At 40.9% G+C, this 23,496-nt stretch overlaps 1 protein-coding gene across 1 annotated transcript in view; it reads left to right on the forward strand.

The window, feature by feature from the left end:
- Nucleotides 1-23,496, forward strand: part of LOC142049884 (protein mono-ADP-ribosyltransferase PARP8-like) — a 192,896-nt gene that overhangs the window by 158,168 nt on the left and 11,232 nt on the right. The window contains 9 exon segments of the mRNA XM_075078047.1: nucleotides 187-240; nucleotides 342-437; nucleotides 13,708-13,800; nucleotides 18,259-18,384; nucleotides 19,836-19,901; nucleotides 21,818-21,885; nucleotides 22,235-22,283; nucleotides 23,063-23,175; nucleotides 23,342-23,414. Coding sequence (XP_074934148.1) covers nucleotides 187-240; nucleotides 342-437; nucleotides 13,708-13,800; nucleotides 18,259-18,384; nucleotides 19,836-19,901; nucleotides 21,818-21,885; nucleotides 22,235-22,283; nucleotides 23,063-23,175; nucleotides 23,342-23,414 — 738 coding nt within the window.

Raw genomic sequence — 23,496 nt, forward strand, 5'->3', positions numbered from 1 at the left:
CTAAAAATCTACCCCACACAAACAGTAAAAGGAATGATTATTTGTAATGGTTGGTTTATGTAAATGAGAGATCTTTTTAGATGCAAATATTGTTTAACATATTTGCACACAAAAAATACAAATGTTTTACCATTTCCTTATAATTAGTCTACCAACACTGAAGTTGCCTGAACTTTTTCCTTGCAGCAAAATTATGGTGCAAAATGCATTCTGTTACACAACCGTGGCTTTCTTGTGCAGGTAGGATGTCATATCTTACCCATTTATGAAACACTGTGGAGCATAAGACGACTTAATTATTTTTAAGTAGATGATGTTTTTCTAATTTTCAATGTTCTCAGACTATTGAATTTGCTGAGCAACGGATACCAGTATTGAATGAATACTGTGTAGTTTGTGACGAACCCCATGTGTTCCAGAATGGCCCTATGCTGAGGGTAAGTGGTGTACTTGCTGAGATAAACAATGCATTTTCTAATGCCTTAAATAGCAATGGACAATACAAACCTGTTATAAAAATATTGAATTATTTCAGGTGTGTTTCATCCTAATATCCTTTTAAGAAGCAAAAACATAATGCATATTAACTAGATTTTACTGTAAATTTGAAAAAAATATTGCAAGCAAGGGAGATGGAAAGCAGGCTTGTATAATAATCATAGAAACATAAAGGAGAGTTGTATTTCACTGAACACTATTGTGCTAGAGTAGTCATAACCAGATAAGCTAGAGGAAATGCATTAGAGTGCTTTCCCTGTCCTGTGACACAATTTAAAAAGCTTAGGGTCACATCAGTTCTTCAGCTCCTATCAAGCCATGACCAGAGTATTCAGATACAGAGGTGTTAACGCTACAAGGTCATGAAGTTCTTCTGACGCTTTTGCTCATGGGTCACTGGAATGAACCCATAATGTGATAAAAAAGGCAGTAGAAGGAGATGCTCTGTGAAGTGTCTGATCTAGCAGTGACCTAGTCCAGGGGCACTGTTGTGGTTCAGTATGCCCAAGGGCTGGCCAGCTCTTCCTTCCTTTCATTCCTGTATAACTGGGAACCAGGCATTTTGCAATTTGCAATGCTGCTGGCAAATGCATAGTAAAAAAGAACAATATTGGTCATGAAAGATACACCCTGCCTGGAGCTACTGGATCAGTGCAGCTTTGTAAAAGATTATATAGGAGAATAAAATTCTTACCTTTAGGCCTGACCTTGCAGTTCAGAATCCTTCTTGTTTCACCTGTCCTGTATCCTATGGAAACCTGAGTAACCTTAAAAGATTAAATCCATGGAAAACTGTTTAATATCAGTGTGTGAATGGTCTGTCACCTCATCTGCCAATTTCTCCACAGTGTGGTGAGCAACTGCACATAAGATGAAGCAGACATCATCTATGATAGTTCCATGGAACTAAGTTCAGGAAGGTTATTGCTTACATGGTAGCAGAAGTCACCTCAGCATCATCCCCCATGACACTCAGTGGCACCACAGTCAGGCATTCTGACTGCAGGCAGGGTATGTAAATAGGCTGCTAATAGGTTTTGCAAAATTCAGTTAAGACCTTTTTAAGTCATGGTTAAACCTCTGTACTTTTGAAACTCCTATCAGGTGTTTATTTGCCTCTTCAAGCTCATATCTACCTTTTAAAAACATGTTTTTCTGCCAGATTTATCAGCAAGCAAACTCTGATTAGAAGCCTATAGAAAAGGCACCAGTTCCTTGTTGTTCCTTGTCTTTGAATGCACTGCTATGCATATTACCTGTGACAGGTTGAGATAAGACAAATTGAATAATAAGCAAAGTTTAGATAACAATTATATAAATTATTGGGTTTTATCTGTTGTCCATAGGAAAAAGCAAACAGTAGGATTTATTCCTGATCACATGATGAACTATTAAAAGAAAACAGAATGGAAAGTCATCTGCTCTAAATTAAAAAATCGTAATTATTCTTGCTTTTCCACCTTAGAGATCAAAATCCCTCAAAATTACTTTTCTCTGCCTTCAGCTTAAAGAGGATTCATTTTAGCCATCCATTTGAGAGTTTGTCAGTGCTTCAAAACAGAGGAAAGTGCAAACATGTTTGCTGCTGTTGTGGTTTAACCCTGCAGGCAGCTAAACACCACACAGCTGTTAGCTCACTCCCCCCCAGTGGGATGGGGGAGAGGATCAGAAAAAAGGTTGAGATAAAGACAATTTAATAGGACAGAAAAGGAAGGGAAAATAATAATAATGATAAAAGAATATACAAAACAAGTGATGCACAATGCAATTTCTGACCACCTGCTGACCGATGCCCAGCCAGTTCCTGAGCAGCAGCTGCCCCCACCCCCAGCAAACTCCACCCAGATTTTTGTTCAGCAAGACATCATATGATATGGAATATCCCTTTGGTCAGCTGGGGTCAGCTGTCCCAGCTGTGTCCCCTCCCAGCTTCTTGTGCACCTCCAGCCTCCTCGCTGGCAGGGCAGTATGAGAAGCTGAAAAGTCCTTGACTTAGTGTAAGCATTGCTCAGCAGCAACTAAAACATCAGTGTGTTATCAACATTATTTTAATCCTAAATCCAAAACACAGCACTATAGCGTCACCGAAATCGGGAATAAACCTCGTAACACCAATGTAGTGTTAAAAAGCAGGCATTCTTTATTTGCGGCGCCGGATGCACAAGGGATCACTCCTCCTAACATGCACAGTGCACACCGTCAGATCTAATTGTGCCAGTTAAGTACATGCTCTACATACATATTCATTGGTTTTCTGATAAAAGATATACATATTCATCATATACAAATGTCATTTGCACATGCCTCTTGGTGTCTCCGGGTGGTCATCAGGGGTCTCTGGATGAAGGATATACTCTTCCTCACTGTGTCTGCTAGTTAACCCTTGCTTTCGCGCAAACTCAGTTCTGAGATTACGTATATACTGTCCTTGAGGGATGATCTGTTCTGGTTTAGTGTTTGCTCTGCAGTTCCTTATCTTTATGGTTCTGTACATCTGCTTTTCTTAAGGTCAAATGTCATCGTAACTTTGTTTAGGCACTTCTTATCTTGAAGCCTTTCTGACTCCCACAAAGCAACAAGTTTTAGTCGTTGTGCAGGCTGTTCCTGTTAAGGCTACCTCATTATCCTGGCTAAGTTTTGGCTCCGGGCCCCAGCATTTGTTGAGCCACACTAGATTGCATTAGTAATGCCTAACTATTTATCCCCTGAATCATTGCTACCTAAAAATGAGGCTTTAATCCTTAAAACAGAGGTTTGGACCCTAAAAGTGAGGGTTTGGGATCTAAAAATTAGGCTTTGAGCCTTAAAAGAGGGGTTCTGACAGAAACACATTGTCTATTGTTTCATTTGCATTAATGACTAACTAATGACTAAAATACAGATCAAAGAATACACTGATTGTCCCCAGACTTGATGTCCAGTTGGATAGGGCTGTACAAGGAGTATAGCAACATCCATGGTTGGTTAACTTCATCACCCTGGTTACAACAGCAGCTACTAGGAAGAAAATTAACTATCCCAGCTGAAACTAGGACAGCCACTAAACACATATTCATCGGTGACTTTGCAAGCAACATAACCTAGCAAGCTTTGCAAAAATGAAAGGGTGTCCTTATATAACCCAGGGAGAAGGAGATAGCAGGAAGAAATCTAGCATGCACTGTGTGTGCTTGAATGGCTCACTAAGCAATATAGAGCCATTAATGAGTTTGCAGTTCTATAGAAGTTGAAAAAGGATCTCAGTTTGAACAGAGCATGAGTTTGCCAAAGGTTCTTAAGGAAATTTATGCTTCATTCTACTGAGAGCTCTGGCAGAGGCAGCCTAAAGTAGTCAATTGTAGGGTTTATTTACATGCTTCAGCTGCACACATACATACACATATGTATATGTAAAATGTATGTAAAGGGAATAAAGAATGACCCAACTGAAAGAGCACTTTATGTTTAATACTGCTACAACAGCAGATCTCAGAAATACAGTACTTAATTAAGCAGAATGCAGGGGACTTTCATTTAAGGTGAGGCTACATGCGATCTAGCCTTGTGTCACTTAATGGATCCCATATGTAGTATCCTTAGTCTTCATAAAGAGCTTTAGAGCGTTCATGGTTTTGATACCACAGTAACTTCATCAGATTTCATAATGATCAGAACCTTGCTACAGTCTGCTTCTATTTTTAGATTCTGTGTCTTGATCCTGTTTTCTACAGATATGGATATCTCAAAGGCATCACTTAGTCTCTATCTGTAGTTGGTTGTATCACAAGAGATGCCACAGACTAAATAGTTCTGGATGGTTCAACAGTCTCTTCCTTTAAAGAACAGCTCCTCCACACAGATGCACACAGAGTCATGTCTGGGTGTGCGTACCCTTAATGATGCATTTCCCTTCTGCCTTCTGGAACATTTTTTAAAAACCAAAACAAACAAGTGCTGCAACCACTCACCACCCACTGACCAATGAAACCAGTCTCTGAACTGCAACCGCTTCCCCACTGGCCACCTCTCCCAGTTAATATACTAGTCATGACGTCATATGATATGGAATATCCCATTGGTCAGTTTGGGTCAGCCCGACTTGGCTGTAGCCCCTCCCCCCCAGCTTTTTTTTCACGTGGCAGAGCATGGGAAGCTGGAAAAGTCCCTAACTACTATAGTCACTACTTAGCTGACACTTAGCCACTACTTAACAACAATTAAAACATCAAGGTGCCATCAGCACTATACCGCCTACAAATAACAAAAAATAACTCTATCACAGCCAAAACCAGCACATTCTCCGCCCCTTATTCCATACCATTTATGCCATGCCCAGGTCCCATACTATCCAACACAATCTCACCAACCACCCCTCCAACCCACTTCCCATCCTTTGATGTAATACACACATATCATTCCCTTAGTCTATGGACCACCTCTGCAAAATATACACAGATGTCCACAAAATGTCCATTGAGTTCATTCAGTCCATGAATTTGGGCTCCATCTATGGTAACAGTCTTTCAGGGCAGGAGAGGTGGTGTGTGTGGTGTTGGATTGAAGCATATTGAAGCCAGTCATCATTCCATCACTGATGAACTTTGCTTGGTTTCATCAAAGATCATTTTCAATGAATTGGGAGATTTCTACTGTTGTATCATTGATAAGACATATAGCAACCACAAAAGAGATGACATAAAATATTGTATAGCAAATAACATCATAACATTCAGTTCATTGGCTATTTTCACCTTAAATCAAATCCACTTGAGATACACATCAGACTTCTCCATCCTCCCGCATCACCCACCAAGTGCACCCAGGTCCTTGAGCAAAAGCACGAATGGCTTTGCCTTTGCCTGAGGCAGGAATAACCCAGACTGTTTTCCCCAGCATATTTTTTACGTGCACAGTATGTAAGAGTTCTGACTGGGCAGGGCCAGCTCGACTGGCAGATGCCCTAGTGGTGACTAACCAGGTGGCTTTTGCTAAATTTGTATCCCAATGTTTAAATGTTCCAACCCCATGGACATCAGTGTAGTCTTTAACAGTCCATTGTACCGTTCAGTTTTCCCAGAGGCTGGTGCATGATAGGGGATGTGATACACCCACTCAATGCTGTGCTCTTTGGCCTAGCTGTCTATGAGGTTGTTTCAGAAAATAGTTCCGTTGTCTGACTCAGTTCTCTCTGGGGTGCCATGTCACCACAGGACTTGTTTATCGAGACCCAGGATAGTGTTCCGGGCAGTGGCGTGGGGCACGGGATATGTTTCCAGCCAGCTGGTGGTTCCTTCCACCATTGTAAGCACATGGCGCTTGCCTTGGTGGGTTTGTGGGAATGTGATATAGTCAGTCTGCCAGGCCTCCCCATATTTATATTTCAGCCATTGTCCCACATACCACAGAGGCTTTAACTGCTTCGCTTGCTTGCTTGCAGTGCACGTTTCACATTCACGGATAGCCTGCGCAATAGTGTCCATGGTCAAGTCCACCCCTCGATCACGAGCCCACCTTTATGTTGCCTCTCTCCCTTGATGGCCTGAGGTGTCATGGGCCCACCAAGCTAGAAATAGTTCACCCTTATGTTGCCAGTCCAGATCCACCTGAGCCACTTCAATCTTGGCAGCCTGATCTACCTGCTGGTTGTTCCGATGTTCTTCAGTGGCCCGACTCTTGGGGACGTGAGCATCCACATGACGTACCTTTACAACCAGGTTCCCTACCCGGGCAGCAATATCTTGCCACAATGTGGCAGCCCAGATGGGTTTACCTCTGTGCTGCCAGTTTCTTTGCTTCCATTGCTGCAGCCAGCCCCACAGGGCATTTGCCACCATCCAGGAGTCAGTATAGAGATAGAGCACTGGCCACTTTTCCCGTTCAGCAATGTCTAAGGCCAGCTGGATGGCCTTTACCTCTGCAAACTGGCTCGATTCAACTTCTCCTTCAGCAGTTTCTGCGACTTGCCTTGTAGGACTCCATACAGCAGCCTTCCATCTCCGGTGCTTTCCCACAAGACGACAGGACCCATCAGTGAACAGGGCATATTGCTTCTTGTTTTCTGGCAGTTTCTTATACAGTGGGGCCTTGTCTCCCCTGGTGCTTTCTGCCAGAGGCTCCAGGTAGGACCATTCTCCCCTGCTGCGGTGTAGAGCACATTTTTTACATCTTGTCCTGCCTGGACTGGCCCAAGGGCTACTGCATGAACTATCTCCTGTTTAATTTCATAGAATCACAGAATCAGAGAATGGTAGGGGTTGGAAGGGACCTCTGGAGATCGCCTCATCCAACCCACCTGCTTGAGCAGGTACACCTAGAGCAGGTGGCACAGGAATGTGTCCAGGCTGGTTTTGAATGCTTCCAGGGAAGGAGACTCCACAACCTCTCTGGGCAGCCTGTTCCACTGCTCTGTCACCTGCACAGGAAAGAAGATTTTTCTCATGTTTAGCTGTGTCTTCCTGTGTTTCAGTTTGTGCCCATTGCCCCTTATCCTGTCATTGGGCACTATTGAAAAGAGCCTAGTCCCATCATAGAGGTGGGGAGTAGGACATATTTTCTTTGAGTTGCTGGACCTCTTGGGATAGTTTCTCCACAGCAGAGACGAGGGAGGAGAGATATTTGCTTCATAATACCGGAGTCTATCAATCACGTCTGCCACTCTTGGTGCCTCGTCCTCTCTCTAGGACATTACTGCCAATGAGTTTGCATACGAGGATGGTGAGCTCCATACAAACTTCCACCACATGGGTCATGTGCACTCGGCTTCATCTGGATCTCTGGATGACTGTTGATCATCCAGGTCACCATAAATCACCTCAAGCACAGCTAATTCCCTTAGATACTGGATGCCTTTCTCCATGGTTGTCCATTTTCCTAGGCAACACGTAACATCTTCTTTGAAGGGATACCTTTCCTTTACACCTGACAGGAGTCGCCTCCAGAGGCTGAGGGCTTGTGTTCTTTTTCCAATTGCTTTGTCAAAGCCCCCTTCCCCAGAAAGGGATCCCAGTTGTTTGGCTTCCTTTCCCTCTAATTCCAGGCTACTGGCCCCATTATTCCAGCATCAGAGCAGCCAGGTGACAATGTGCTCACGTAGATGACAGCCAAAATCTTTTCACATATCTCGCAACTCACTTAAGGACAGGGATTGGGTGGTTTTCATTTCATTTATGACTTCTTCCTCCTCTTCTCCTCGTGATGGGCCTACTTTTTCATCATCTCTTTCTAAAAGAGTTGACATCCACTTCCAAGATTTCTTCTTGTGTATGGAGCATGGGTCGATTCTCTGATTCAGTTCCAGTGCTTATCACGGGGTTCTGAATAGCCGCAGTGCCTGTTGTCGGAGTTGGAGTGGCTGCAGTGCCTGTTGTTGGGGTTGGAGTGACTGCAGTGCCAGTCACTTTGCCTTTCAATCCAGAGACGTTCTCTTCCCCTTGGGAGCACTGAATACTGTTGAGCAGGGCTCGGTATGCATGGGCCAGGCCCCAGCACATTGCAGTTATCTGTGTCTCTGTGGAGTTCCCAGGGTAACAACATACTTTCTCCAAATATTCTACTAGTTTTTCAGGATTCTGCACTTGTTCAGGGGTGAAACTCCAAAACACTGGGGGTGCCCATTGCCCTAGCTGTTTGCTGCCCATGCTATCCCACATGCCCTGCCACTCATAACTGTCAAACCTTGGGGCAGATTTCTGGGTGATATTCTTAAATTGCTTTCTAACCTTAGCCAAAACCAAAATAACATTCCCCAAAACTAACAATAAGTATATCTTAACTACCCAAGGATGTTCAAGATACAAAAAGGTTGTTGCAATAAAGGCAGAGACATCATAGAAGAAAGCTGCAAAGATACCATTCTGTATTTCCTCCATATAAAATCTCTCAGAGGAGGAGGTAAAATTTCCTCCTCAATGAGATGGTATCCAAAGTATAGTAATGGTTCCAGCACAAAACCCAAATACCAGATAAAGCTTAAGACCAGCGTTTGAATAATAACTCTCTTAGGCAAAACTTCACTAATCACAGCAGACTAAAACCAACACCAATCTTTAACATGTAATGCAAAAATGAGAGCATGGTACTGTGACCAGCAGCTGTTATTACCTCAAACCCTCTGAGCCCCACGTTGGGCACCAAAAGAGGCTGTTGTGCTTTAGCCCCAGCTGGCAACTCAGCCCTACACAGCCACTCGCTCACTCCCCCACCAGCAGGATGGGGGAGAGAATCAGAAGGGTAAAAGTGAGAAAGCTCATGGGTTGAGATAAGAACAGTTTAATAATTAAAATAAAACAACAACAATAATAATAATAGAGCAATGAAAAGGAAAATAATGAGAGAGGCAAAACCTGGGGCAGGGGGAAGGGGGAATGAACAACCAAAACATACAGCACATGACACAGCTGCCCACCACCTGCTGACCCAACACCAACAGTCCCCAAGCTGTAACTACCTCCCCTGTGTGCCAACTCTCCTGTTTAATATACTGGTCATGGCATCACATAGTATGGAATATCCCATTGGCCAGTTTGGGTCAGCTGTCTTGGCTGTGGCCCTTCCCCTCCCCACCTCTTGCCTATGTGGCAGAGCATGGGAAGCTGGAAAGGTCCCGAACTACTATAGGTACTACTTAGCAACACTTAGCCACTACTCTGCTACTTAACAACAACTAAAGCATCAATGTGCCATCGGCACTTTACCAGCTACAGTGAAGAGAAATAACTCTATCCCAGCCAAAAACAGCACAAGTAACTAAAAAATCCCTGTATTAACAACACTGTTTTCAGCAGAAATCCAAAACATAGTCCCATACTAGGTACTATGAAGAAAATTAACTATCCCAGCCAAAACCAGCACATTGACCAACTTGATAAACTTCTATAATGAAATTACTAGCCTGATAGATGAGAGGAGAACAGTGGATATTGTCTACCTCGACTTCAGTAAGGCCTTCAACGCTGTCTTTCATAAGATCCTCAAAGACAAGCTTTTGATGCATGGACTGGATGAGCAAACAGTGAGGTGGATTGAAAACTGGCTGGATGGCTGGCCTCAGAGGGTGGTGATCAGCAGCACAAAGTCTAGTTGGAGGCCAGTAAATAGCAGTGGATCCCAGGGGTCAATACTGGGTCCAGTCCTGTTTACTATCATCTTCATCAGTGACCTGGATGATAGAGCAGAGTGTACCTTTAGCAAGTTTGCAGATGATGCAAAACTGGGAGAAGGGGGTGATACTCCAGAAGGTTGCCCTGCCATCCAGATGGACTTCGACAGGCTGTAGAAATGGGCCGACAGGAGTCTCATACAGTTCAACAAGGAGAAGTGAAAAGTCCTGCACCTAGGGAGGAACAACCCCAGCCACCACCATAAGTTGGGGGCCACCGAGCTGGGAAGCAGCTTGGCAGAAAAGGCCCTGGGGGTCTTGGTGGACACCAAGTTGAACATAAGCCAGCAATGTGCCCTTGTGGCAAGGAAGGTTAATGGTATCCTGGGCTGCATTAGACAATAAAATTGCCAGCAGGTGAAAGGAGGTGATCCTTCCCCTCTACCCAGCACTGGTGAGGCCACACCTGGACTACAAACTTTTTATTTTATCAATTTTGAATCGAATTGACCCTTGTGTTATACTGTAGGAAATGTAAAAGTCTCAAACTCATAAACATGCTTTGCTCTAGTCCTCTTACAGAGAATGAAAATTTTACATATGGCATTTAAGTAGCACTGGTAGAAAGTATACAAGCGCCTTATTAGTGCCTGCCTTCCAGGTACCATTTTTACCTTCTATGTCAGATCCATAGATACAGCTGAGGCTTCTGTAGCATTTGTTAATTCATCTAAAAGCGTGATTAACAGATGTAAGCTATGAGATAGCCAGAAGAGAGCCTTTCCTACAGCTCTGGATTCTGTTTCAGATGTGGTAATGTTATCCTGATTGATCCAAATATAACTGATTCTTTAGGTAATACAGGCTCAGGTGGTAGATAATTTGCAACCAAACTTATTTTGCCTTTTATTACAAATATAGATAAGACATTTATCTAAAAAATCCTTAACTGACACAAACTGTGAAATAAACCTAAAAACCTTGCAAGCTCCCTTGCAAAAGAAACCTTTACCTACCAAACTAATGAAAACCAACAAATGCATACGAAACAAGTGACTACAAATACAGCAATATGCTTATTACTGACAAAGCTGTTGCTTGAAACTGAATTCAACTAAATTTCATGTTTTCTTTGTGTGCTTGATTACTTTTTTCATTTCTGCAAGTGCTTCCTAGAGACATTGGCTTGAACTTCAAAGCGTACTTCTATGAATGCTTTAGTTATTATCATGATAGCTAGATTCAGAATTTTTAGTTATAAAAGTTCATTAGTGCCTACCAAAGACTGTTTTAAGTTTCAGTGAGTTAAGATTTAATAATATGGAGTCAAAAAAATAGTATCCAAAAAATATTTTTGTTTATTGTGGTCAATTTTAAAGAGCGTTTTAATTTATGTTTATTTCTTGTATTTCTTTCAACTGTTTGTTAATTTTGAATGATTATAACAATTCACTCTGTGTGATTCATTACTTGAGCCTTTAAAAAATTGACCTGCTAATTATCTTTCAGTAAATAAGTGTGGAGTTGCTGTAAGGGATGTAACCAATCAGGAAGCTTATGAAGACATGCCTATTCTCTTTACTCAAAGCTGTGTTCTTTTTTGCTTCTGCTTTGTTTCCTTTAAGAAGGCAAAACACTCAATTCTCACTCAATATAGAGAAGTTTAATTACATTGTTTTATGCGATTGTTGTGATGGCAAATGTGAATTAAATTTTTCAAAAAGATAGGCAAAAAAATGGTTCAACAGCAAGTTTTAAAAATTATTTTTCTGATATCTGAAAAAAGGGTTCAAGTGCCTTTATTTATAAAATAACATGGCGCCTTCCCAAATACAGATCTTATTCTATAAAAATATAATTAATTTCCTTAAAGTTTACAAATAAATTGTTAAATTAGCATGGTGGGTTGACCTTGGCTGGATGCCAGGTGCCCACTAATCTGCTCTATCACTCCCTCTCCTCAACTGGACAGGGGAGAGAAAATATGACGAAAGGCTCATGGGTTGAGATAAGGACAGGGAGAGGTCACTCACCAATTACCATCACAGGCAAAACAGACTCGACTTGGGGAAATTAGTTTAATTTATTACCAATCAAATCAGAGCAGGACAATGACAAATAAAATGAAATCTTAAAACACCTTCCCCACCCACCCCTCCCTTCTTCCCAGGCTTAACTTCACTCCCAATATTCTCTACCTCCTCCCCCTGAGTGGCGCAGGGGGATGGGGAATGGGGGGGGTGCAGTCAGCTCATCACACGTCTCTGCTGCTCCTTCCTCACTCTTCCCCTGCTCCATGGTGGGGTCCCTCCCATGGGAGATAGTCCTCCATGAACTTCTCCAATGTGGGTCCTTCCCATGGGCTACAGTTCTTCATGAACTGCTCCAGTGTGGGTCCTTTCCACAGGGAGCAGTCCTTCAGGAACAGACTGCTCCAGCGTGGGTCACCTATGGGTTCACAGGTCCTGCCAGCAAACCTGCTCCAGCGTGGGCTCCTCTCCACAGTTTCACAAGGTCCTGCCAGGAGCCTGCTCCAGCACAGGCTTTCCATGGGGTGACAGATTCCTTTGGGCGCATCCACCTGCTCCAGCATGGGGTCCTCCATGAGCTGCAGGTGGATATCTGCTCCACTGTTAACTTCCAGTGCCTGCAGGGGGACAGCCTGCCTCACCATGGTCTTCACCACAGGCAGCAGGGGAACCTCTGCTCCGGCACCTGGAACACCTCCTCCCCCTCCTTCTTCACTGACCTTGGTGTCTGCAGAGCTGTTTCTCTCGCATATTCTCACTCCTCTCTCTGGCTGCTGTTTTGCAGCAGGTTTTTTTTTTCCTTCTTAAGTGTGTTATCCCAGAGGCGCTACCACCATCACTAATTGGCTCAGCCTTGGCCAGCGCTGGGTCCATCCTGGAGTTGGCTGGCATTGGCTCTATTGGAAATGGGAGGAGCTTCTGGCATCTTCTCACAGAAGCCACCCCTGTAGCCCCACCGCTACCAAAACCTTGCCACACAAACCCAATACAATTAGTTAAAAATTAAAGTAAAAGTAGCTTCTTTAAGAAATTTGTCTTCTGGATCATATTTTTATGTGTGTTCTCAACAGCAGAATAACAATCTGTGAAGAATAAACCTCCATTTGTGAAGGGGTTGTGCCCTCGTTAGTCTCTGGCCTTGTTCTCCATTGTCATGGTTCAGCACCAGTCAGCAACTAAACACCACGCAGCCGCTCGCTCACTCCCCCCACCCCTGTGGGATGGGGAAGAGAATCAGAAGAGTAAAAGCACCAAAAAAAAATTGTGGGTTGAGATAAGCACAGTTTAATAATTAGAATAAAATAATAATTATAATATTGATTGTGATAATAATGACAATAATGATAATATAATGAAAAGGGAAAAAAACCAGAAACACAAACGATACAACTGTTCACCACCCGCCGACTGATGCTGCCGCTCCCCGAGCTGCGATTGCTGCTTCCCTCCCCCGGCCAGCTCCTCCCAGTTAACATACTGGGCATGACATCATATGATATGGAATATCCCTTTGGTCAGTTTGAATCCGCTCTCTTAGCTGTGCCCCCTCCCCTCCCGGCTTCTTGTGCACCCGGCAGAGCATGGGAAGCTAGAAGAGTCCTTGACTAGTACAAGCACTACCCAGCAACAACAAAAACATCTGTGTGTTATCTCAACATTGTTTTCATACTAAGTCCAAAGCACAGCACTATGCCAGATACAGTGAAGAAAATTAACTCTATCCCAGCTAAAATCATGACATCCATTTATTTGAGTTATGTAGGAAGTTTTCAGAGTCTGATAGGACAGTGTTAAAGACATTTGGGTACTATGACTGTAATTTTGATTTTGTAATCTGTTTGGATTTCTTTTAAGTTTAGCCTCTGTGAATACTTATGAGTTTTAGATTTCTTAACACTTGTTCTTCAGATTATTAAAATGCTTCTCTAATATATCTTCCTCAATAATTGACATGTATTCATTATTTGAAATGAATGTTGCAGTTAATATCTGAAGAGAAAAGTTAACATTAACTGTGTTTGGTTTTTGTTGTAGGTATTGCATGATAAAACCAATAACCCAAAACTAGAACTAAAATATAATTAATTTACTTTCTCTGTGTAGCCCACTGTTTGTGAACGGGAGCTCTGTGTATTTGCTTTCCAAACATTAGGAGTGATGAATGAAGCTGCTGATGAAATTGCAACTGGGGCTCAGGTAGAATTATCTAATGCTTATTACATGTCTGATTTTCTATAGCATGCTCAGTCTTCTCAATCTCTTCTAGTATATATTTTGACTTGTATTCCCCATATGAGTACTCTTTGGTAAGTATTATTTATTTGTCTACTCTTATAGCTGTAAATACACTGCTTTATGCATGGCATTTTCAAACAGTACTAATGAGGTGCTTCCATGTAATTAGAGTAACCCTGTTTTCTTGTTCTGTTGTATTCAATTAGGTCACCTGGGTTGTTAATAAAGGCAGCCATTGTCATTTGGAGATAATTCCTATTTATTTTCACCTAATGAGCCATTACTACTTTCTGTTCATGGTGTTGGGAAGCAGCTATCCACTGAGCATCTGTTGTTTTGATCATTAACTAACATTGGGAAAGTCCTTGCTGATGTTGCTGCATAGGTTTTTTTCTCTTTTCTCAGTGATCAGGAATTTAATGTAAGCTTTCTTCCTGACTCTAAGTTCAGTTATTAATGTAGTTATAACCATATCATTGTTTTCTTTCATAATTTTTTATGTGCCTTAAAACAAAGGATTTTAAACTGTTTCCAAATCACCATTTAACCTTAGATTACAATAGTTACAAGACTTCAGTAAATTAAAAAATTAAAAGAAATTATGTTTAAGATCTTTTTAAGATTTTAAGTTAAAAATCTACACATCTTATGGAAAAGTACATTCCTCTCTGATTTCCTAAATGTGTCACTCACTGTGCACTTATGCAGTAAGCAACATGGTTTTTGGAAGAGCAAATGTTCAGTTCAGTTAACTTTAACTAGTATTAGTACTAGTGAGTCTAGCCACTGGAAATAAACTATTCGGCTAAGTGCCTGAATAACACCTGTGGGCATATCCTCAAAGGAAGAAACTTGCAGAAGTGTACACCAGCTTCTTCACTTGAGTATATGGGATCTGAACATCAGCTCATCTGATGTCTGAAGACAGATATATTTACAACATCCAGCATGCCAAACATTGGGATACCTGTGCAAACATGTAAGAAATGTGGAGAGGTGTGCTGATGAAACCCCACCTCTTCCCCAGCCTGAAGTCCTCTGAAGACCTCAGCTATGTGTTTCTGTGGAGCTAGAGTTTTATTTTTTTAATGTGGGCACTTACATGGTACTTAGGTAGCAAAGAAGTAGCTCTCACTTCTCTTTTTAAATACAGCTGACAGGAGAGGTGGTCCTGATCAGCACTCACTCTGTGTTTTATGTAGGTATCACTGTTGCAGGCATATGCAGAGCTTGCTCTAGACCTCCAGAGTACCTACCATCTACAGAGCTTTGCTGAAGAGTACTGAAGTGATTACAACCTCAATGGTACTTAAAAGAGATTTTGTTGATTGTCCCATTGGACCTAGACAACTAAATTTTGCTAAGTCTCAATCTAGTGATAGCATTGTACCACGCTCACTACATCTGATCTGGTTGAGCTCCCGTTCCTGTTAGCAGAAAGAATTTAACACTTTTAGGATTTGATTCATCTGAGCTATTTCTGACATTAGTTTAGGATGGTGTGAATCATCATAGACTATCAACACAATGGTTATTTTCTCCATTGATTATAAAGAGAGCCTAGGCTGACTAGTAAGAGGCAGGTGTTCGCATTGTGAATCTCTACATTTCGTCAGATGAATCTTCCTCCAAATCATTTTGTGTAGTGAAAGAGCCTAAATATAGGTTCCCATTATTAGAAATCACATCCGGTTCTTTCTGCTGTGCTTTCAGCTAGTTTCCTAAGGTATACACCCCTACTTTGTCACTCCCAATATTCTGATGGCTTCTTCTTAATAATAAGAGATTGTACTTTCTAAAACTTTCAAGTCTGAACTCACCTTGCCTTATTTTAGTCATGCAGTCAAAATGCTTGAAAATTAAATGTCTGATTTGTCGATAGTTCAGACTCCCTGTAGAGAGTCTCTGGAGAGAAAGGTACTGTCTGAGAGACTGATGCTGTAAGAGAGAATAGTCATCAGCAAGTGTCATCTTGTCCTCCTTGAAAATATTTAAATCCTAACTTATGTACTTCAGTGTACTTCAGTACCTACTATTAAGAGGAAGTTCGGGCCCAGCTATAAGGACATTTACTAGATCCACAGCACTTCCTATTACCAAGGAATGCATACGCAAGTTTGTATTACAATGCTTGTATTAGAATTACCTCCCAGTTTAAGTTGTTCTGCATCCCATGAGCTCAAAACAATGATCTTGGGAAATCAGGGGTTTAATTAAGCGTGATCTATGCGTGTTTTCCCCCATGTCAGAACAATATGCTGGTATCATGGTAAGAAACAATATAGGAGTCAACAGTTGTTTTAAAGGAGGTCTTTGGGATGGTGTTCTAAGAACTGTGCTGATTTTAAGACAAAGTCCCATCATGCAAATCATAAAGCAAGACAACTTTGGGTCACTGTATTAAGAGGTCTGGGGACTCAAACAACTCTTTCCTAGTAGTGTTTTGCAACTGGAGGCTAAGAAGTGCTTCTGAGAAGCAGGGTGTATGAACACAGGCTCAATTTCATGGTAATACATTTACACAGTTGCAGGCCTGTTGCCTGACCTGGCTGTGTATGCAGATTCCTGGTCTCCTTTGCAAATGCTAATGCAGATGCCCTATTTTGAAACATTCATCACACTTGTAGGTATCATAAACTGGAAAGAAATCAGAGCACCATGGAGGAAGGAACTATTATTTAAATAACTTCATTTTTCAGTATGTGTGAGAAATTTAGTAACTGGAGCTAACGGAATATTTTTAAACTGATGGAGAAAATTCATGCTAAAGGAGCAGAGGAGGAGAATGGCAACAGTATGACTCACTGCAGCACAGTTCCTTTTCCCTTTCATCATGTGTCGTGGTTTAACCCCAGTCAGCAATAGTTTAATAGGTAAAGCAAAAGATACACATGCAAGCAAAGCAAAAAAAAGGAATTCATTCACCACTTCCCATGGGCAGGCAGGTGTTCAGCCATCTCCAGGAAAGCAGGGCTCCATCACACGTAACGGTTACTTGGGAGGACAAATGCCATCACTTCAAACATCCCCCCTTCCTTCTTCTTCCCCCAGCTTTATATACTGAGTATGATGTCATATGGTATGGAATATCCCTTTGGTCAGTTGGGGTCAGCTGTCCTGGCTGTGTCCCCTCCCAGCTTCTTGTGCACCCAGCAGAGCATGGGGAGCTGAAGAAGTCCTTGACTAGTGTGAGCGCTACTTAGCAACAACTAAAACATAAGTGTGTTATCAACATTATTCTCATACTAAATCCAAAACACAGCACTATAGCAGCTACTAGGAAGAAAACTAACTCTATCCCAGCTGAAATCAGGACATCATGATTCTTATTTTCATTCTGCTTCTCTAAAGCGCCATCAATTTTTTTCACTCCAAATGATCAGATACAATGGCAGATATATAATAGCTTCTAGAACAGCTTGAGCTGTGAGATGAGATCTGATCCACGTGGAACTGTGGGAGGAACCCGGGATGCCTACTAAGTACGGCTCATCTCAGCTTTTCCTCTCTTTCATGGAAAAGTCTGATTTCACACAGGAATGTTTTCAGAAGGCACAGAGAAACCAGGGGGATATGAGCTAATTTGCAGCTACGTTTTTATGTAGTAACTTTGGATTTCATTATGAGCTGGATTTAGGTTTCACATTTGCCAGAAAGCTGAATTCTCTCTCTTTTGCGATTGCTGTAGTCTATTTTTAACCTCTGAGTTACAAATTTTGAAACAATTATATAGAAATCTATTGCTAAGTTGTATATGTGCCTATGTGTGCATATGTAAATACACGCCAGTGTACACATTACATGCATGATCTTACGGTGAAATCTTGGAAATCATAGATATTCAAAGCCATTTCATAATTTTGTACGACCGGAAGGAAGGAAGAGGATGTCCAAGTGTGAGCTATGCAAATGACTGTTAAATCACTGTGGTGTTCTGGCTTTAGCAGAAGCAATGTTTGCTAGTGTTTCCATGATTACAATCTTCAGGAGACGAGCAGGCAGTGGTACAGATTCGCAATCCCTTCCTCTTTCTTGAGCAACATTTTTCACTGGCATCTACTGCGCAAAGATACACAAATCCAGCACAACTTCATTTCCCTAGAGAATTAAACTCATTCAGGTATTAGCACATATACACGAGAGAAAGCAGGACTGCAAGCAATGTATTTGATGTGACAATACATTTAGGACCAGTATCTGGTCCTACTTATGCACCTGAAATAATGTACCAGGGCTGGACCTAAAGCCTGTTGAGGTCAATGGAAAAATTTCAGTTCTAAACTATGTCCTGTGGATAACATGGTTTGGGTAATATAGATAACAATGAAATATGGTATTACTGTAATGTGTAAAAAAAGCAGACTGGATGATATAATATAAAAGTACATGTATTAAATAAATATTTTTATTTATCCCTAGGTGGTTGATCTGTTAGTATCCATGTGTCGGTCTGCGTTAGAGTCACCTAGGAAAGTTGTCATTTTTGAGCCATATCCTTCTGTAGTTGATCCTAATGATCCTCAGATGCTGGCCTTTAACCCCAGGGTAAGTAGTTATCATTCATTATGTCATAGCTTGGTTTCAGTCATGCATTAGATTTCAAAGCAAAGCCTTCTTCTGGAGGAGTCTCCTTTACTGTAAGAGATACAGCTCCAGAATATAGCACAAGCATGTGACTATTTTCAGAACTTTGTAGGTTTTTTTATTTGTCTCTGAGAAGGTATTTGTGAATAAACTGTAAGTTGCATTCAAAGTTATGTTGAGGCCAAGAACTTCTTTTAGGGTACAAATTCTAGGTGCAAAATTTTATATTCTTTCTCTCAGCTGTACACATTGGACACAGAGAAAGATGGCCTTTGGGAGTTGTAGACCATGTAGACTGAGGGATTTCTAGTCCATCTTTTCATACTTAAAGTGGTTATGGCTGTCATATTTTCTCTTTGCAAACAATTTTGTAAGTAAAATTGTGTTTGCACTACTTGCTCCTCAGGCTGCAAATACTACCTCTCACGGAAGCCCTAGGGAAGCTGTGAACTATTACAGCTCACTTGAGCCATACTCAAGGGCATAAATGAGAACTTTGGACATCCTGCATTGTGATGCATTTCACTTTTTCTGAACAAAGGCCAGTTAGCAGTGGTCTTTCTCAGAGGAAGGGGCAAGTGTGTTCTGTAGTGTGTGGGAAAGAAGACTTGCCAGGAGGTGCTTGGAAAGGGGCTGATGAGGAGACAGCTAGTCTGGCAGCTAGGCAGGGTGAGGGTTTGAAGCAGATGAGGGAATGTGAAAAGGGGTCACACCAGAAGAGGAGTGGAGAGAGCCCCTGGACTGGCAGGGCCCACACCACCTCCTCCCAGCTTCTTGCCAGCATGGGCGAGGTGAAAGCCCAAGAGCAGAAGTTGGCAAGACCGAAAGATGGGGAGCAATTAGGCTCCTGAAAGCAACATGGCACATGGAGCTAGTGAAGCATGGACTGTTAAGCTCATCTGCTCAGAAAAGGTGGAGCCTTCTGGTAGCGGTTCCCAGTCAGAAGGTAGAGAAGGGTCAGGGTGAGGCAGAGGGACAACTGAAGGACCTCTGAAGTTTTATAGAGCTGTTAGCAAAGTAAGCATTTTATTTAAAATCTATTTTTTAACTGCATTATTTAACTTAATAGTATATTGTCCAAATAACTGGCAGAGTCTGTGTTTAGTTACAAATATTCATTTAAAAAGTGACCTAATTTTTTAAGTGAGTCACATTGTTGTGTGTTGGGGATTCCAGTGAAATTCAAAGAAAAACCATCATGATATTATATGTTCAGGGAATTTTCCTGGACTATGAATGAGAAAGTCTGTGTGTAAGGTAGATGGAAGCTATTGGTTAGAAATGTTTGAAAGGATTGGCTTGCTGAACATTTGTCCTAACTTTGGCTTTATACACACTCAAAGAATTCAGGATTTTGTAGAGCCAAAGACCAATATTCTTTTAATTTATTTGCTTATTTTATGCTACATCAGAAGAAGAATTATGACCGAGTCATGAAAGCATTGGATAGTATCACTTCTATTAGAGAGATGACGCAGGTGAGTTTAAAAATCTTAATCACCATTTCTATAACTAGGAAGATGTATTTATTGCTTTCCTATGCTGAGTGAGGAAGTCAATAATAGAATCTCTTTCCAATAGAGATGTAATAATATTAAAATGTGTGTTAAAAATAACAAACCTCGAGTGTCCATAATGGCAAAGAAAAGTGAGGAAGTAGAACGCTCAGCAAAATGGGACATTGTAACAAGATGATCACCAACTGCTACATTTCTGGAAATACCAAAGTCAAACTGGGTCTTTTATTTCCAACGCAAAAGAAATTGCTTTTGTGATGGTGTTCTGAATGACAGTTTTATTACTATTATAACAAAACACTTGATCAGCTAAGTATGGTTGGGGACTTGGAGGGTTGGGTCTCTTGGTATTACTACCATATCATTTCTCCATATTCACAGTGGGACAGAATCTGATAGCTGTACTTACGTTTATTGTTACAGTTCCTTTACCAAACAGCCCAGCTGCTTCTAAGTGATTAGTGAAACCTCTCCCATGTACCTTGCTTTTCCAACTGCTATATAAATGTAACCTCACAAGGGTTTATAAATCTTATTCTATATGTATTCATGTTGTGGTTTAGCCCCAGTCAGCAACCAAGCACTACACAGCCACTCGCTCACTCCCCCCACCCCTGCAGGATGGGGGAGAGAATCTGAAGGGCCAAAGTAAGAAAACCTGTGGGTTGAGATAAGAACAGTTTAATAATTAAAATAAAAGAGTAATAACAATAATAATAGTAATATAATGAAAAAGAAAATAACGAGAGAGAGAGAGAGAGAGAGAGAGATGGACCCTCGGGAGGAGGGGAAAAAACCCCCAAAACCCAAACAAACGATACAACCGCTCACCACCCGCTGACCAACGTTGCCGGTCCCCGAGCCGTAATTGCTGCTTCCCTCCCCCGGCCAGCTCCTCCCAGTTAACATACTGGGCATGACGTTACATGATATAGAATATCCCTTTGGCCAGGTTGAATCCGCTCTCTTAGCTGTGCCCCCTCCCCTCCCGGCTTCTTGTGCACCCAGCAGAGCATGGGAAGCTAGAAGAGTCCTTGACTAGTACAAGCACTACCCAGCAACAATGAAAACATCTGTGTGTTATCTCAACATTGTTTTCATACTAAGTCCAAAGCACAGCGCTATGCCGGCTGCAGTGAAGAAAATTAACTCTATCCCAGCTAAAACCATGACAATTTGTAAAGCACTTCAGGATTCTGGAATGAAGAATGAGGTGTATAGAGAGCAGTAAACTGCATTGAAAAATAAAATTGATATATTTTTGTTACTTATTGTAACATCTTATAAAAATTTTAAAAATCAGGTATTTCTGTTACCTAATATAATGTTTTTTAAAAAGAAAAAAGACCATTGTTTTGCTTTTTTAATGTTAAAATAATTCTTGGACTGAAGAGTTTCAAAGAGATGCTTTGCACATTGATTGAAATAAAGAAAAGTTTTCAAACGGATTATAAGCTGATACAGTATTTTACTTTACCAGTTTATACCATAAAACACTTAACAAACTGGAGTGGATTATCTTGGGGTATTTTGAGAGACTTATTTTTGTGAAGTTCCAGTTCAATTTCTTATTCCAAGAGCCAATCATAAATAAACATCTTCTGCTGTTCTCCCTGAGATCACCAATGTTTGCTGTAATATACTCATTTTGATGCTAATTATATGCTTATTATTTTACTCCATGGAAAATAATTGCTATATTAATTCTTGTTGTCAAAACACATTTATAACTGTACAACACTAAATGTCAGTAAAACTGTGATTTAAGCCTAATAATGAATCTCATGTATTCATTTTAATAGATGAAATCATGGGCAATGTAACATAAAATTTAACCTTATGATTTCAACTAGAAATAGTTAATTTCTCTTTTCTAGGCACCTTACTTGGAAATAAAGAAGCAGATGGATAAACAAGACCCACTTGCACATCCTCTTCTACAGTGGTATAAAATTGACTCACATGAGATGATAATTATTAAAGTACCATGTTGAATCAATAATCACCTCACCAGTTTAATTTGGTATAAACTCACCCTAAGAATTAACATCAGGGTTGACATTTGCAACTGCATTTGTTTCTGGACCTCATCTGGGCCCTCTGAAAACACTGGAAAGACTCCAGCTTATTTGTATGGCCTCAGATCTGATTTTCTAGTCAAGATTTGGTCTACTTCCATCTGATAGGTTCAAAGGCCTGCAGCTGGGTGCTTTGTGGTGGCCATTCATAACACACACTTAAGAAGAAAAGTTCTGTTTGGCTATCATGTCTAATACATCTGTTTCTTACTTTAGGGTTATTTCTAGTAATAGATCACATATTGTGAAGCTACCAGTGAATAGGGTAAGTGTCTGTGGGTTCTTTATTATTTTCTCATTTCTCATGGCTCGTATTAGCATTTTAGGTGGGACTCTCCTGTCCAAATGCAGGTGTCTACATTCAGATTAATCACATGGGCTCCATTAATAGATGGGGAGAGAAATAGGCAGAATATCTAAAATAGGTCAAAGTAATAATGCTGAGAAAAAGCCTATTTGAGGTGAGTAGCTCAAATGCATCTACCTTGTAGTCACCTGAGAATGGATGAGAAGAATGTCACTAATTGTTTTGTTGCCATATAGAATATTAGATACAGAAATGTACAAAAACAGTGCACACAAATATGATGTACAAGGAGATACACATAGGAGTACACTGTAGAAATAATATAGCTCTAGAATTTTAGAGGTATGGTGCTGAGATTCATTTCTTAGTATGTGTGCCTCTGATCCTCTGATTAAGGGTGTAGTAATCTGCAGCCTTTCAATTCTGAACCTTAATTCAAAGCCAGCTCTGATCAGAATACCGTGATGAAATTGTTCAATTACTTTACCAGAGCCATATTAGGCTGAAATCTGTTTCATAAACTTCCATATGTTTCATAAACTGAAGGACTTTTTTAGTGTTTGATTTCAGGTAAAAACTATGGTAACGAGACCAATTTCAACTTAGTTCATGTAGTTATTTAGATGCAGTCATATATTGTGTGAAACAGCATGGTATCTTAAGAACTACCATTATGGAAATACAATGCTTTTGTGTTAATCAACTTCTTTTCACTTGTACACTGTTATATTTTACAGCAACTGAAGTTTATGCACACTCCCCACCAGTTCCTACTTCTCAGCAGTCCACCAGCCAAAGAATCCAATTTCCGAGCTGCTAAAAATCTCTATGGGAGTACCTTTGCATTTCAGTGAGTACATATATTCATATCAATCAAAGGTTACCAAAATGCCATGCTATTTTTTTGTTCTTGCCATTTGAGGTTTACAGCTGGGAATTTGTTGTTTTAAAGAATTACTGATTTCATTTTGCATTTTACACTGTGGATTTTAACACATTCTCTTTCATTCTTTCAGTGGTTCACATATTGAAAACTGGCATTCCATCCTGAGGAACGGCTTAGTTGTTGCTTCCAATACAAGGCTGCAGGTAAATGAATAGTCTTTAGCTAAACTGTGCATGTTGGATTACATATTAAGTTTAGGTGAATTTTCAAGGGATGTGGATCTGG

The sequence above is a fragment of the Phalacrocorax aristotelis genome, chromosome W, assembly GCF_949628215.1.
Source record: "Phalacrocorax aristotelis chromosome W, bGulAri2.1, whole genome shotgun sequence".
Classification (NCBI taxonomy): Eukaryota; Metazoa; Chordata; class Aves; order Suliformes; family Phalacrocoracidae; genus Phalacrocorax; species Phalacrocorax aristotelis.